The sequence below is a fragment of the Penicillium chermesinum genome (assembly GCF_028974085.1).
Source record: "Penicillium chermesinum strain IBT 19713 chromosome Unknown utg000002l:1.0-5270490.0:1.0-5274688.0, whole genome shotgun sequence".
NCBI lineage: Eukaryota > Fungi > Ascomycota > Eurotiomycetes > Eurotiales > Aspergillaceae > Penicillium > Penicillium chermesinum.
The window spans coordinates 2,809,225-2,823,618 of record NW_026695312.1 but is presented as its reverse complement, the minus strand read 5'-3'; the positions used below and the strand labels follow the sequence as shown (position 1 = coordinate 2,823,618).

Genomic DNA, 14,394 nt, shown 5'->3' with positions numbered 1-14,394 from the left:
CCCCAAACATTTCGAAACATGTTCAACATACAGCCTAGCGTATAGAAAGGCAAAATGGCTCATAAAAGACCGCTGAAGAGATCATCGATCGCATTCTTTGTGCTCTTGTGCTTGGAGGACTTCTTCTTGGACCTGGTCTTGGCCGTGCTCGGGGTGGGTCCTTTCGCTTGTCTGGCGGTACTGGACGTGCCAGCATTGGCGTTGATGCGCTGGACACGTTCTCCTCGATCTTCAATACATGGTTTAGTGGCGAATGTTCTTGATTCATGTCGTGTTTGTGCCTTGAGCTCTTGGTTGAACCCGATGGCCTTCGCCAGGCGAGCCAGAGTCGCTAATAAGGCTACGCCAAGGGTGGCGAATTGATTATCTGCAACAACTGATGAAAATGCCCTACAGATATGTAAGCAAAGAAAAGTTCTCCAGCGCGCAGCCATATCGAAACGCATACATGTAGCATTTTGGAATAACATAATTGATCAAATGTTGCCGGTGGGCGTGTGCGGCTGCGCACTTCATCGATGGCAAGTCAGAGGCGCTGCGCTTCAAAACAGCCAGCCATTTCCACCATTTTGCTCTTATATGCTGGTTCTTATTGCGATGGTAGATCAACTGCAGGACCGAATACACCGAACGAAGCTCTTGGTGGTCCATGGCAACGAGGGGCTTGAGTTGGAGAAAGAGACCCGTGGACCAGACATTTTTCTTATGCTTACAAATCATCTGCCCACCCGCTCGGAGTCGGTCATTCTGTCCAGGGCTATATAAGCCTAGGCTATCTTCCTCGCTACTGAATTTGGAATACAACCTAAGAGATAAATGTCTGAAGATAAACATAAAACAAAACAAAATAAAGATTAAACCAGAAAAGATAAGAGATAGCAAGCCTAAAGCAGTGCACAAGCCGTATCCATGATGGAACGAACCCTAGAAAGGAAGACGCATCGGCGATACAACTGCCCCTCGGAAAGCAAAGCCAGATCTTAAGTAATTCAGTTGCTCTCAATATTAGAATTGAAAAACAGGGAAAATTAAGGGTAACGAAGCCACTGTGCTGGGGAATTGGAGATGGTGTACGGGGTGCAAAAAGGAAGAATACAAGAAAGATTCTGCGTTCTTCCATGTGCCGGGGTGTAAGTACTGAAGAGCTGGGCATAGGATAAAGCTTGCTGGATCGAGGGAATCAAGCCATACTTCGCCCAGAGTTTTCACGCAATACTTTCAGACCGAGCGCTATCACTGACGACGATATTTGGAACTTCCAGCGTTAGGGAAATGGCAAACCAAGTGAGAAACAAAGACTCATCCACCACTGAAGCCACAGATTGGCTTCATTTGAACTCTTGTTTCGATCTGGTCATCCAGAAAGTGGAAGGTGTGAGACACACAACTTTGAAGGCGAAGCTAGGCATCTCGGCTCCTAATATGATCAAAAAGAAAACAAATATTGAAGCCGCATTGGTTTGCATTTGCGACGGTTTGAGAAGGTTTGAAGATTCAAAAATCAAGCGGGTTTGTAGGAGGCATGCAAATTTTCTCGAAAAGGGTTGCAGAACTTGAAGTACCAGAAAGTAATTGCGCCCAGAATTACATATGGGGATTGGAATCAAGATAGGCCGCGCATGATCGCCGAGGTAGTTGGCACATGTAATTGATGGGCAGAAAGTCCTTTAATGAGTGGAGCCTGGAGACCCTGAAGAATGAGAGGAGCCTGAGAAATGGTAAACACGAGCTCCTCGACTGGAGCACGGAGGATCATGTGGATCGTCATAGTCACGGCGGCCTCGTGCGGGTGTTTCGAAGTAGGTACCTTCCGAAGGTCGGCGACCTCGTGGTGGTCCATTTCCACCTGAACGGGGACCAACACGGTACAAGCCTAGTAGTTGAAGATCAGCCTTGACTATATGAATGTGCGAGAAAAGATGTACATACCACTTTTCTTACTACGGTCAACGCCTTTAGCCAGGGTCCAGAAGTTGTTGACCGGCGGGAACGGGGCTTCCTGACCAGCCAAGGAGCCAGCTGTATGAAACAGCTTCATGAATCAGCCATCAATTGCCCAAAGAGCCATGTAGTGAAGTAATTACCTTAGGTCGATTGTCGCGCAAGTCCAGCATGACAGGGCTGTTCCTGAATTTTTCAACCAATGATGCCCTCCCTTGAGAAGCTAGTGTCCGTAAATTAGCCCAAAAAGTCCATCCACCGGTAGGGATCCTGGGTGACTCACTTGCGTAGGAGATCTCCGCGATTTTTTCTGAGGGGCGGTTGTAGCCAGGCCTGTGGATTATTCAGTTCATTTGATCATGAAGCGCCTCAGCTGGGGAAGGTAGATTATGCGTACCAGTGCTTTCCCTCTCGAGCCGTCGCAAACTGATCAGGGATTAGTTAAAGATAGAATATGGACCAAGTCGTAGACTTACAGGAATGATATCCTCTGGCTGTAAGAGTTTGTTAGTTAATGGACCCCATTTAGCGAGCGATATAGCAGTAGCAGAAGCGTAATACACACCGAGAGAAAATTGACGAATGCGTAACCCACGCTAAGTCCCCAGCTGTAGTTAGTATTCAAGTCAATAAAGAGGCTATGGAGGAGCTCACTTCTGGTTTTCTTCGAAGTCTGCCCAAGGAAAAAAGGAAAAAGGAAACCGGTCAGTTATGTCCTTGATAGTTATAGAAAGAGAAACATACCCATGCGTAAGTAAAGGAAATCGTATTTGCACGCCGAAGTTTCGTCAAGGATCGCTTTGAGGTTGTTCTAGACGCAAGTCAGAAGTTTTCAAGATAGCGAGGCTCGGTTGAAGGCTTACCCATTTCATTCCGTTCGGAATATTCTTGAGCATGACCTGTTCCTTGATATGAGCATTCATCCTGCTAGCATTTTCAACAATGAGGCTTTACTAACCGTGGTTCGGGCGTCTTCTCCTGTCAAAATGTGCTGTGGGTTAATCGTTTGCGAAAGGCTGAGTGGAGATCGCTCAGGGGTAGCAGGCGAGCGATCACGATCCTCTGGGGACATGTATGGGTCGGACCTGTGGTCTCGCGTTGTCTCTTGGGTGGGAACAGACCAGTGGCGAACCTTGCCAGCCTCCATTCCTCTGCTGTACGGAAGAACTTCGATGACAAAGTTCTTTCGATGGAACGTCAATTAGCACACGTATTATCATGTCTCCTGGTCACGAAAACTTACCTCTTCTCTGACAGAATTAAGAGCTTTGACAGCATTCGCGGCATGCTGAGAATCAAAGTACCGAACTATCATCTCGTATTTGGTAAAACGAGCACTCGTAGTCGAATTATCCAGGTCAAGATCCTTTATAGCGTAAACTGGGCCCACGAGGTCGAGAACGGATTTGACTGCGCCAACCAGGCTACCTGCCGTAAGATTTGATCCTGGTCCACTATAGACAAAGACCAAAACTTGGTCGTCGAAGATGGATGCTTGGGAATTGGGAAGCCTGGCACCATGTTTGAATGTTGTGTCACTCACAGGCTCAAGGTTCCAGCTTGTATGATCCTCGAAAATTCGGCGGGTGAATTTCTGAGCCTCTCTGATATCGGTGAAACCAACCCAGAATTGACCCTTTGTATCAATCTCAACCAAGGAAGGCCCAATCTTACTTTTAAGATCCCTGAAAAGCTTCAAAACTTCCCTTGGTTCGGTGTATGGAGGCACACCACGTACCAGAAAGCGGCGATCGTAAGGTCGTAATTCTTTAGTAGCAGATATTGCTGATCTGACTTCTGATGATTGGTGATCAGCCTGAGTATGTCGCAGAGTTGAGTAGATACTTCCAACACGTGTGTGAGGGACATCGGAAACAATGGAAGGAGGCGTCTGGGGCACTGCACGGCTTGGCCGGGCTACCTGACCAAAATCGGAGGTTCTACTAGTGTTTCGTGGCAAAAATAAGGGAGTGTTATACCCAGTACTCGCCGAATAGCCCCCAGGTGGGAACCCTTCACCCGTATCACCCACGTAGCCTCGAGTAGTTGAAAAGGCCTTAGATGAGCCCCGGGTCATAAACGGATCAGAAGTCTGAGCGTTAGATACTTGCCGAGTATGAGATCCGTTGACACTGAAACGACCAGAATGATGAGGCTCAAGGAACGGCTCATGGGTTTCCCGTCGTTCCCTCTCAACGAAACGAGGCGAGGTAGGGCTGAGTGGGTATGATTCATAAGCCTGTGGTGCATACGAGGCGTATGAGGTCGGACGAGTATGGGTCACTTGAGGCGGAGTAAAGGCTGGCTCCAAAAGCGGATTGAAAGCCCATTGGGTCTGGTGGCTATCAAATTCAGAAAAAGAGTTTAATCCAGGGAAGGCAGGACGATAGTGAGTTTCCACGCGGTGGCGAACCCGAGGAGTCTTGCGGCTGGGTTCATGAGCACCCAATATGCCAGGTGCAGGAATGGCTGGAAGGGCAGCGGATGTGGTAAGCAAATACTGATTTGGACGATCATGCTCTATCTTAAGATGCATCATTGCATCTGCAGAGCTCGGCATGTTCATATGCCCAGTTTGTTGAGAGCCCAGTTGGGAAAATGCATGCGGGCGAGAAGACACTTCCAAGTGGCCCTGTCGAAGGAATCGAACAGGAGAGTCCCTGGTATTGTCAGCTTTCATGATGCAGATCATCACAAGGTATTCTCATACTTTGATTCGACAGGTCGGATACCTGAGCGGTGGTTGTCATCAAAATTGACGACACGGGCATCCATCTGACCTTCTGATGAGTACTGTAGCCCAGCTCGAAGGGGCGTCGAACTTTGAGAGGGTGAAACAGATCCCATCGTGGGAATGAATTAGAAGAACAAGATCCTAGGATAGTGGAGATAAGGATTGGCTGTCAAGGTGGATGGGGGATTAGGAATAGTAGGACGCGTTAGTGGACGATGTTCTCGTAGGTTCTGTAATTGAGATACGAGGAAATAGAAAAGATATCGTCTCAGTGAAGGGGGATTCTTGTGGGAAAGCAGCGTGGGCGACGAAATGAAAGTTTAGATCGATTAAGTCTTCGAAGACCACCTGACTTCCTGAGTTGCTGGTTGATGGTTGATGGTCTTTGACTGGTGTGAAGAGTTGAAGTTTGGAGATATTCCTAGTGATGGAGGTAGATATAAGCCTAGCACGTGCTCTTTTGGTAGCCTACTCGGATCTTACATTGCTGAAAGTTGAGCTATTCTGCAGGTGCACAAGCCAGTGAGTCCTCCAATTCTGTTATGATGAATGCTCTCCAAGCGCCAGTTGAAACGGTATTGGCATCGATGATGGATCTCATAACGTCAAGCGATTTGGCTCGTAAGCGAATTCAAGAACGCAAGGCAGTAAGCCACTTCTGGGTCCAGTTTGGGTCCGCCTTGGACTACGTTTAGTATTGGCATGAAGTGGCCCAGAGAGCAGCCTCACATGGGTCTAGAGTGGCCCTAGTGCCTTGATAGCTCTCACCCAGCGCGTATCTAAGCTCCCGCAATCTGCATCTGGGTCAATATCCCACATTGATTGTCATGCCTTGGATCAACAGGGAGAATTCACGCTATTAGGATGTGGCCATGCATTTTACTCCAGCTACCTCCCATAGTCTCATGCCTCGAGTCATCCTTGTTCTGTTCTGGGGTAGCTAAAAACGGTCGGAAGGATAAAGCAAATGTATCAATCTCGCCATGCTTCCTCTTGGGCAAGGAACATGGGGCAAGAAGAGAATGGGGCTCGGGCCATTCCAAACATGGTTAGCACCGTAGATCAGGAACCAAGGCAGACAACGTCAGGTGTTAAGGTGTCGATGTGTCCACCCCAGCTATCAGCATATCGCTTGCGCGTCATTAATCTGCGCATCCCGCATTCTGACCTCTCAAGCCACAGACCTGTCACAATGCCCTCTATGGCACCTGGGCTTCCCGAACCCCATGTGCTAAATCAGGTCAGAATGAATTACTCTTCGCATTGCAGTATCACCGTCTAACGCTCACCGCAGATAATCATCTCACCGTCGGATACCGATTATCTTGACCAACTCATCCCCTCCATTCGCGACTATAGTGTGGGAAATCGTACCCCCCAGCTGCTCCAATCCCTGTCCAGGTTTGCAAGTGACAAGGAGGCTGAGATTGAAAGTATCTGCAACACCAACCACCAAGAATTTGTATCATCGGTGAACTCCTTGCTTCGGATCCGGGAAGGCACCGTGTCCTTGACAGCAGAAATCTTGGATCTCAACCAATCTATTCAAACAAGCACAGAGCGTCTTGCGGAGCAAAAGAAGGCTTTGGTTGAATCAAGAGGCCATAGACAGAATATTGACGAGACTTCGCGCGCGATTCAGGACTGCTTAGAAGTACTTCGTCTCGCGAATCAGGTTCATGACCTGCTTGCCAAGAAAAATCATTATGCGGCGCTGCGGGCGCTCGAGGAGCTCCAGGATGTTCATTTGAAAGGAGTAACGCAGTATAAAATTGCGTTTATGATCCAAGGCTCAGTGCCTGCTACTCAGCGTGCTATCGCCGAAGCGGTGATGTCAGACCTAAATACCTGGCTTTATCGCATTCGTGAGATGTCTCAGTACCTGGGCGAGATAGCACTCTTTCATACCGACCAGCGAAAGTCCAGACTCAAAGAAAGGGCGGCGAAGATCCCCTACCTCGAAAACTTCAATCTCAACTCTGCAATCGAGCTGGTGGCGGATGAAGACGAAGAGTATGACCTTCTGGAGAACGAGGACCTGCAAGTCGAGTTTACCCCCTTGTTTGAATGTCTGCATATTCACCAATCACTTGGTCAAATGGACAAGTTCCGCATTGAGTACGCCAACACCCGCCGGCGGCAAAAGGATTTGTTAATACCACTTAGTATCACACTTATTGATGAGGATGGTGCGAGCCTCCATAACCTTCTCGAGGAGATGGCTGGCTTTGCTATAGTCGAGCGTGCCACCATGAAACGAGTCCCTGATCTCCGATCATCGGTTGATATTGACGAACTGTGGGACTCGATGTGTCAGGCAGCAGTGGGTGTCATAGCAAAAGCTCTTCATGAAGTCGATAATGCGGAAAGCATTCTGAAGATCAAAAACCTGATTGCATTATTCATGCAAACCATGAACACGTGGAACTTCCCTGTTCGGGTCTTTGATGAATTCCTTCTGAAGCTATTTGAAAAATATGCAGAGCTTTTGAAGAGGCGATTCAGTGATGACTTTCAAGAGATCGTGTCTACTGATGACTACATGCCTATGCCGATTCAAACCTTGGAAGAATATGACAAGGTACTCAATGTGAGCTGGTATACTCCGGACAAACCTCGTGAAGAACAAACTTTCCCCTGCATCCTACCTTTTTCGAGGATGTATCCACTATGCTGCATTGATATCCGCAATTTCTTGAATCAGTTTTATTTCTTTGCGAATGATGAATTTGCGCACCCTAGTGTCATTGATGAGACACTAAAGGAAGCTTTGGATGATCTCCTATCACGGAAGGTGTGCGACACTTTGGTGGAACGTCTGTCCTCGCAGTACCTTGGTCAAATTGTGCAGATTCTCATCAACTTGGAACATTTTGAATCTGCCTGTCGAGAACTCGAGGTGCTCTTGGCCGCCGCAAGGTCCCAGAATTCCACTGGCACGTCTATCGTTTTAAGGGCCACTGAAAAGTTCCGCAATAATAAAAAAGCAGCTGAAAAACGCATATTTGAGGTCGTCAATTCCAAAATCGACGACCTCATTAAGACAGCGGAATATGAATGGATGTCACTCACTCCCCTTCGGAACCAAGTAATTACATGCAGACATTGACTCGCTTCCTCTCAAATATCATGAACTCGACTCTTCTAGGGCTGCCGACGGAGATCAAAGAGCTAATTTACTTTGATGCCCTTAGCCATGCGGCTAACATGATCCTGGTGAGTAACTTCCTACTTGCCTCACTTCTTCTTTCTGAAGCACCCATTTTGCTAACATTATCAGGCCCAACCGCTTGCGCCGGAGGTCAGACACATCAATCCAAACGGCGTGTCGGCACTAGCACAAGATGTGGAATATCTGGCTCAATTTGTGGACAGTCTAAACGTTCCCATATTACGGGAAAACCTCGATGAACTCCAGCAAACCGTACAATTGATGCAAGCAGAGAACGCCGATGAGTTCTATGATATCTCGACCAGGAATAAGAAATATGGACGTGTTGATGCTATGCAAGGACCTGTGCTACTAGAAAAGTACGCTCAATATTCCGGTTTCTATCACTAAGAAATTATGCTAACCCAGCTTAGGTTGACTCGATCTGTCCAAGCTCCAAGCAAGGTTGACAAATTCACAACCTTATCCTCACGTTTCAAGAATGCGAGGTGAAGCTTATACTATATCCAAAGAGCTATTGCTTCCTTTACAGGACGGGCAGTTTTTAAATGCAGCAATGCGTCCAAGCTTGGCGTGTTTCAGCGGTGAATGCCTATACTATTTTGCATTTCCCCATTCACTGGTATCAATATTGCTGTAGATTCGCATAAGCCCATCATTGTAGGGAGGAAGAGAGAGAGAGAAAGAGAGAGAGAATAGAGGCTTGGAACAAAGAAGAAACCGGAAATCGCAGTCCGACAAGAACCCAAGTCGCCTAGGGGGAAAGCCACCGAATAAAAGCACCCGTAACCACGTTAGATCATCGAATCACACAAAAAGTCGCGGGTTCCCCCCGCGGTTTTCCAAGTTCACTATCTCGTATTAGAGTTGAGGCTTATCTAGAAAAACGAATATACATACCTGCTGAGGGGGCAAATGCGGGTAAGCAGCATACATCCCTTCGAACATCTGGCCTTGTGGTTGGCCATATGCAGCAGTGGGGTCCGACTGGACTGCTCCGGGGTACATGGTAGGCTGCGGACGATAGTCCTGATCCTGGGGCATTCCATGCTGACCAAGGGCACCATAGTCCGCGGGACCCATGTGAGCTGGAACAGCATGTTGCGACTGCGGCATCTGGCCTGGGGTAGCAGAGGGCCCCGGAGCACCAGCTTGGCTGGATCGTTTGGCATGGGAGGTCGACTCTTCACGAGGGACAATATCAATTAAGAAATCAAACATGTCTGATTTGGAGAGAGCCGCCGCAATATCCGAGCGTTGCAATGTGCGTCGCTTGTTGTCCTCGGCATGAATCCACGCGCGCATGGTCAGCTCTGTGATGAAGATGTCACAGCCTTTGGCGAACAAGATCGGGGCCTCAGCAGAAATCATCTTGACCTCTGGGTCGGCTTTCATCACCTTCTTGATCCGGGCAAGCGGTAACTGATGGATTTTGTAGTCGTGGTTATCGGTCTCGAGATGATTAATGACATGCTGCCAATAGGTCGTCAAGATATCACGGGCGGTACCTTGCAAGCCTTGGTTCACCTAGATAGTGTAAGATATGCTGTCATGAGGCTCTTCAATGAACTTACATTGGCCCAGGTCCCGGTATATAACTCAGCAAGGGGCGCGTAACCATGTGCAGCTAGCTGGTTGGGCATATTGACGTTAGTTGCAGCTCGAGGGTTCTCAGGCGTTTCGATGGGAAATTTGAGGATAGTAAAAAGGGTCTAAGGGTTCATTCGCATACCGCTGCACTGGCACCTGTAAAGGATGTTAGTACACAACTCATCATAAGATAGTTCCCGGCCGCGAAGGTATGCACTGAAGCTCTTGCAATGCTCTACAGGCAGCCACTCCGCGATCCCACGATGATCGATATACAAAGGGAGCTGTACCATAGTGTCCACCATTTCTAACATCATATACAGGTGGCTGCTGTTGCTGTCTGCCCTGCTGTGGACCACTGCCTTGAGTAGCTGGGTCCATGGCGAATCGCGTTTCGCGCCCGATGAGGTTGGGACAAACGTCGGGAAGAGGAAAGTAAGAGGACCTTGTAAACCGCCGCGCGGGACGACGACACGGACACTAAAAGCAAATAGTAGATCTCGGAACGATTTGATGTTGTTCTGAATTGCTTGCGACCCAATGCGCCTGCCAACTCAAGGTGGAGGAGGAACCGCGTCTGCGCCAAGCTTGGGGGGTGCCCCAGCTACGCCTGACGTTTCCGGGCTCTACCCATCCACGTTCATCTTGCGCGTTTCCTCCACAATGCTTCCGATTCTGCTCATTTTTCCAAATAATGAGTATCCTGTTTATGGATTTCTACAGACTGATGTAGCTTGACGTCTACAATTACGTGTTTGATTCGAAAACTATCAATGCGCCTGATTGGCGGTTCTCAGTTCATCCGCATTGATCGTACTTTTCAGTCCGCTTAGTATTGTGCACGTGATTTAGCGCTAACTTCGGGATTTCTTTCATCCGGGCCGCTGGTAATATCACCGAGAAAAAAAAAGTAAATCTATACTTGAACATCTTACTCTCCAAGGACTTCATCCCCCACATCCAGGAATGGCCAAATCAGGCCTGGTTGCTGTCGTGGACCAACATTCATCACAGGATGACTTGGACCTGACAGAAAACCAAATTCAACAGCTTCTTCTCGAAGCCGAAGGCCGCTTGCGTGGATCGGATGTCTCGATTTCCCAAGGCTCAGAAATTTCATCTTTGAGGTCGGTCGGGATCTTCAATCTCTCTGGTCATGCATTGAGCCCTAATTAACTCTTTTTAGAATTCCCAAGTTATCCTCCGGGTCGACCTTCGAGCCATACGTTCACCAGGGTGATGACATCGCAACTGTTGATTCCGCTCAATTGGTCGATTCCAAGCACCGGGAACTTTCCAACTCACTTCACCTACCTCAAGTGGAAGAGTCGAACAAAGTACGTAATTGTTACCCGTTGGGCTTGCCCGGACTTTCTGCCTTTTCCCGATTCGCTATGAGGAAAACTTTCCCAACGCATAAGCGCTTGATGCGGCGTAACCAGCCCGTCTTGGGCTGTGCTGCACCAGTGAGAGCATTTATATTCATAGTTACTCTGAGCTTTTCTGTTCTGTTCTTTTCTTTTTTTTAGCCACGGTCTCATCTTGACTTTCACACATCGGTCACTTACTAATGTATGTTGCCACCCAGGGCAAAGCAAAGGCCACCGCTGGCCCCGAATGGTTCAATCTTCCTCGAACAGAGATGACTCCTGAGTTCAAGAGAGATCTCCAGTTGCTGCGTATGCGATCTGTCTTAGATCCCAAAAGGCACTACAAGAAGGAAAGCGCGAAAGCAAAAGCACCCGAGTTCTCTCAGGTCGGTACTATCATCGAGGGCCCCACGGAGTTCTTCCGAGGACGTATCGCCAAGAAAGACCGCAAGAAGACATTTGTGGCCGAAGCAATGGCTTTGGAGCGCGAGAATGGGCGCTTCAGGTCGAAGTACGATGACATCCAGCAGTCCAAACAAAGTGGAAAGAAAGCTTTCTACAACAACCTACGTGCGAAACGAAACAAGAAGCAGAAGTGATTCCCATGCGATGGGGCTGCACGGATTTGTCTCTTACAGAATCGTCAGCGCTAGTTAGGGTCGTGACCTTTCTTCATTTCGGTTCACCCGAAGACATTGACCAGCACATGGGTCACCAATTTCTATAATAGGATGATCAGATCTTATTTCGCGGACAGCCGAACGAGACGTGATTTTCACTTACCTCCATGTCCAAGGCTGCTGTGCGACCAGCCTCCAGGACCTCCTCATGTCCCGCTTTGCCCTCCTCTAGCATGGCATTCAGTTCTCCAGCTGCTTTTTCTTGCAACTCTTGTTCGTCTCCGCGAGGCACTGGATCCAACACGGCATTGTTTGTCACGAGGCTGAAAGCAAGCACGCGCAGACCACAATGCCTGGCCACAACAATTTCAGGAACAGTGGACATGCCGACCACGTCCGCACCCATCATTCGAAGCATACGGCTCTCGGCTCTCGTTTCATAGCTTTGCAGGTTAGTCATGGTCCATGTCGGAGTGAGTCCAGTATGTCATCTACACTTACGTAGGGCCTCCCACGAAAGCATAAACACCCTCGTGCAATCGTCTTGTGCTTTGAGGCGGTAAAACCTCCTTCCATGCGTGATGGACATGACGGCGCAGTATGAGATCATATGCATCAGACAGCGGCGGGAAGCGTACTCCAAACTCTTCTTCGTTTTGCCCTCGCAGAGGATGGTTTCCGGCTAGGCCCGCCAGAAAGATATGCTAGTGGCTGTCATCAAATTAGCTGCTCCCTAGCCTAGCCAGAGTGAACTCACATCATTCAACATCATAATATCCCCCACTTTGAAACTAGAATTAAGCCCGCCGGCTGCATTCGTTACTATGATTTCCCATTGTCAATGCCTGTATAACCATAGGATTCGGCTGTTGAACGTACGCACGACTGTATCCACTTCCAGTAGCTTAAACACTCGGATTGGAAAGGTAATCAGATCCATCGAGCTTCCTTCGTAGTAACTTTGGAGCCACCAATCAGCCTCCTTGTCCCGTTTTCCTTGAGCCATCTTAATTTCAAGGGTCAGGAACTTACTGGGAGCGGCCAACCATGAATACCGCAGGGATTTTTTGTCCCAGCAACCCAAATACCAGTTTGCCTGCATGGCCGGCGACTGGTTCCTTGTTTAGTTATCCGCCTCGTTTGCTGTATTGGGTCACCTTACCGGTAGGGCGCGGAAAGTGAGGAATAGACGCATAGTCGAATTCTGCACGAGGTTCTGCCTGGACTGTGTTGGCCAGGCCACTTAAGCCGGAGCCGCACACAACAGCGGCCTGTGGATTTTGCAGGTCGACAGGGAGGCGGCTTTTGAGAAACAAAGCCGCCTCTTTCGCCTTTTCAAAAACGGACATAATGAATGGGACCTCGGTCACTAAGAGGAATGCTGTCAGAAGAACTGCGAGAAAGGGAAGGGCAGAAATCCTCCGCGGGTCGCGGGTGGGACTTTGCAATCGGGGGAGCTGCGGCGATAACTTCCAGGATTGTTCTACCGGCATTACTGGCCCTGGTTAGTGACATCCAGGCCAATGTGAGCATGGCCGTTAACAATCCCCCCAATGCATTACAATGGGTGATCTATCCTCGCCTCCTTCACATCCCGTAATTCAAGTTGTCAAGTTGGGTATTATATGGACACGGAACATATATAAACACGGTTCATTGATTATTAGTTAGCGCCTCAGTACCTGGGCACATGATACTATGCTAGACAGCGAGGCTCTGCTCAATACCCTGTGATACTACAAATTGGACATTCATAGACTTGAATCTACACAACAGAAAATTTGGACTGGAATGATAATAGTCGAGCCTTGGATGGGCCATCTGATGCAGCCATGGAACCTAAATGTCGGACGGGCGTAACCCCAAGGCGGTCAACCCCCCCAACTCCTACCCAAGAAAAACCGGCAACGCCCGCATGAACTACTCAGTAACCATGTTTGCAAACCCAGCACGCTCCTTGCTTGGGGCTACGAAGCATTCAAGGGTCAGTATTCAGCGAAGACTCTCGGATAGTTCGGTTATCCTGTTTGCTAATCGAGACGTGGGAGTAGCTTTCGGCTCCAATTCGCTCATTATCATCCGCCCGTCAGCCGAATTCACCACCAAAAAACCCTGAACAAGATGCCAAACCAGTCGCAGCCAAAGATTCTTCGCAGAAACAAGCGTAAGCCACATGCCGACTTACTTCCGTATCTTCAATGGATGATTGACCGTGGTCATGATACCTTAGGCCAGGCCCGTCGGTATCTGGGCCGCCCGAACAAGGGATCCAGCCCGAGTTGCCCGTGAAAGAATGGTATGATCGACTCAGCGCACTTGGGAACGAGACCCGCCTGCCACGAAGCGTGCAAGCGATATATATGCGACCTCTCCGGCGAAAGGCAGAGTATGGCCTCCCCGTGTGTGACCTCCAGCTTCGATCCTACAGTGTCCAGAATGTGGAATTCTTCGCCGACTTCGCCATTCGAGCTGCCTATTACCTTAACCTCCCCCGTATCAGGCCCTGTGCCCCTCCCACGCATCGTCGAGCGCTGGACTGTCCCACGGAGCAACTTCGTCCATAAGAAGAGCAAAGAGAATTTCGAGCGGATAACCATTCGGCGCTTAGTCCAGATCAAAGATGGGAACCCGGAAGCAGTCCAGGCGTGGCTGGCTTTCCTCCGCAAGCATGCCTTCTACGGAGTTGGTATGAAGGCTAACGTCTGGGAGCATGATAATCTGGGTAAGAACCTTCCAAATTCACCACGTACAGGTCAGGATTGCTAACCATGTAAAGATGCCGGGAAATCAATGGACAAATCTCTTCCAGAAGTCGAGAAAACGCTTGCTCCCCATCTATCTCTATTTGGCCATCGACAAGACAACTCGGCCAAGCAATCGATATTCGATACATTGCAGAGTGACCGATTCGCCGAACGCAAGAATATTTGAAAAGGCATCTGAAGCTGGAACTTGCGCCTGCCTAGC

The 14,394-nt window shown here is 48.9% G+C and overlaps 8 protein-coding genes across 8 annotated transcripts; 4 read left to right on the top strand and 4 right to left on the bottom strand.

Moving 5' to 3' along the window:
- Positions 1–59: 59 nt before the first annotated feature.
- On the bottom strand, positions 60–651 carry N7468_001920 (uncharacterized protein; the record flags this gene model as incomplete). Its single annotated transcript, XM_058471217.1, has 2 exons — positions 60–390; positions 449–651. 2 exons carry the CDS (start codon positions 649–651, stop codon positions 60–62), a joined length of 534 nt encoding a protein of 177 aa, XP_058334358.1.
- A 952-nt stretch (positions 652–1,603) lies between these two features.
- On the bottom strand, positions 1,604–4,788 carry N7468_001919 (putative meiosis protein MEI2; the record flags this gene model as incomplete). Its single annotated transcript, XM_058471216.1, has 15 exons — positions 1,604–1,873; positions 1,942–2,019; positions 2,085–2,164; positions 2,225–2,274; positions 2,339–2,367; positions 2,418–2,435; positions 2,507–2,537; positions 2,596–2,614; positions 2,686–2,752; positions 2,805–2,846; positions 2,900–3,124; positions 3,185–3,614; positions 3,680–3,757; positions 3,921–4,601; positions 4,652–4,788. The coding sequence occupies 15 exons, from the start codon at positions 4,786–4,788 to the stop codon at positions 1,604–1,606; spliced, it is 2,235 nt and encodes a 744-aa protein (XP_058334357.1).
- A 1,079-nt stretch (positions 4,789–5,867) lies between these two features.
- N7468_001918 (Rab GTPase-binding exocyst subunit SEC15) lies at positions 5,868–8,237 on the top strand (the record flags this gene model as incomplete). The annotated part of the gene is given in 4 exon segments (XM_058471215.1): positions 5,868–5,915; positions 5,970–7,763; positions 7,778–7,891; positions 7,956–8,237. 4 exon segments carry the CDS (start codon positions 5,868–5,870, stop codon positions 8,235–8,237), a joined length of 2,238 nt encoding a protein of 745 aa, XP_058334356.1.
- A 458-nt stretch (positions 8,238–8,695) lies between these two features.
- Positions 8,696–9,818, bottom strand: hapE (CCAAT-binding factor complex subunit HapE; the record flags this gene model as incomplete). Its single annotated transcript, XM_058471214.1, has 5 exons — positions 8,696–8,698; positions 8,748–9,374; positions 9,422–9,478; positions 9,580–9,593; positions 9,728–9,818. The coding sequence occupies 5 exons, from the start codon at positions 9,816–9,818 to the stop codon at positions 8,696–8,698; spliced, it is 792 nt and encodes a 263-aa protein (XP_058334355.1).
- Positions 9,819–10,403: 585 nt separating this feature from the next.
- N7468_001916 (Fcf2 domain-containing protein) lies at positions 10,404–11,406 on the top strand (the record flags this gene model as incomplete). Its single annotated transcript, XM_058471213.1, has 3 exons — positions 10,404–10,564; positions 10,624–10,774; positions 11,026–11,406. The coding sequence occupies 3 exons, from the start codon at positions 10,404–10,406 to the stop codon at positions 11,404–11,406; spliced, it is 693 nt and encodes a 230-aa protein (XP_058334354.1).
- An 83-nt stretch (positions 11,407–11,489) lies between these two features.
- Positions 11,490–12,776, bottom strand: N7468_001915 (purine-nucleoside phosphorylase; the record flags this gene model as incomplete). Its single annotated transcript, XM_058471212.1, has 7 exons — positions 11,490–11,528; positions 11,591–11,870; positions 11,929–12,131; positions 12,185–12,249; positions 12,307–12,386; positions 12,460–12,538; positions 12,590–12,776. 7 exons carry the CDS (start codon positions 12,774–12,776, stop codon positions 11,490–11,492), a joined length of 933 nt encoding a protein of 310 aa, XP_058334353.1.
- Positions 12,777–13,270: 494 nt separating this feature from the next.
- N7468_001914 (37S ribosomal protein S10) lies at positions 13,271–13,595 on the top strand (the record flags this gene model as incomplete). Its single annotated transcript, XM_058471211.1, has 2 exons — positions 13,271–13,411; positions 13,479–13,595. The coding sequence occupies 2 exons, from the start codon at positions 13,271–13,273 to the stop codon at positions 13,593–13,595; spliced, it is 258 nt and encodes an 85-aa protein (XP_058334352.1).
- Positions 13,596–13,863: 268 nt separating this feature from the next.
- N7468_001913 (mitochondrial 37S ribosomal protein uS10m) lies at positions 13,864–14,358 on the top strand (the record flags this gene model as incomplete). Its single annotated transcript, XM_058471210.1, has 2 exons — positions 13,864–14,149; positions 14,204–14,358. 2 exons carry the CDS (start codon positions 13,864–13,866, stop codon positions 14,356–14,358), a joined length of 441 nt encoding a protein of 146 aa, XP_058334351.1.
- Positions 14,359–14,394: the final 36 nt, after the last annotated feature.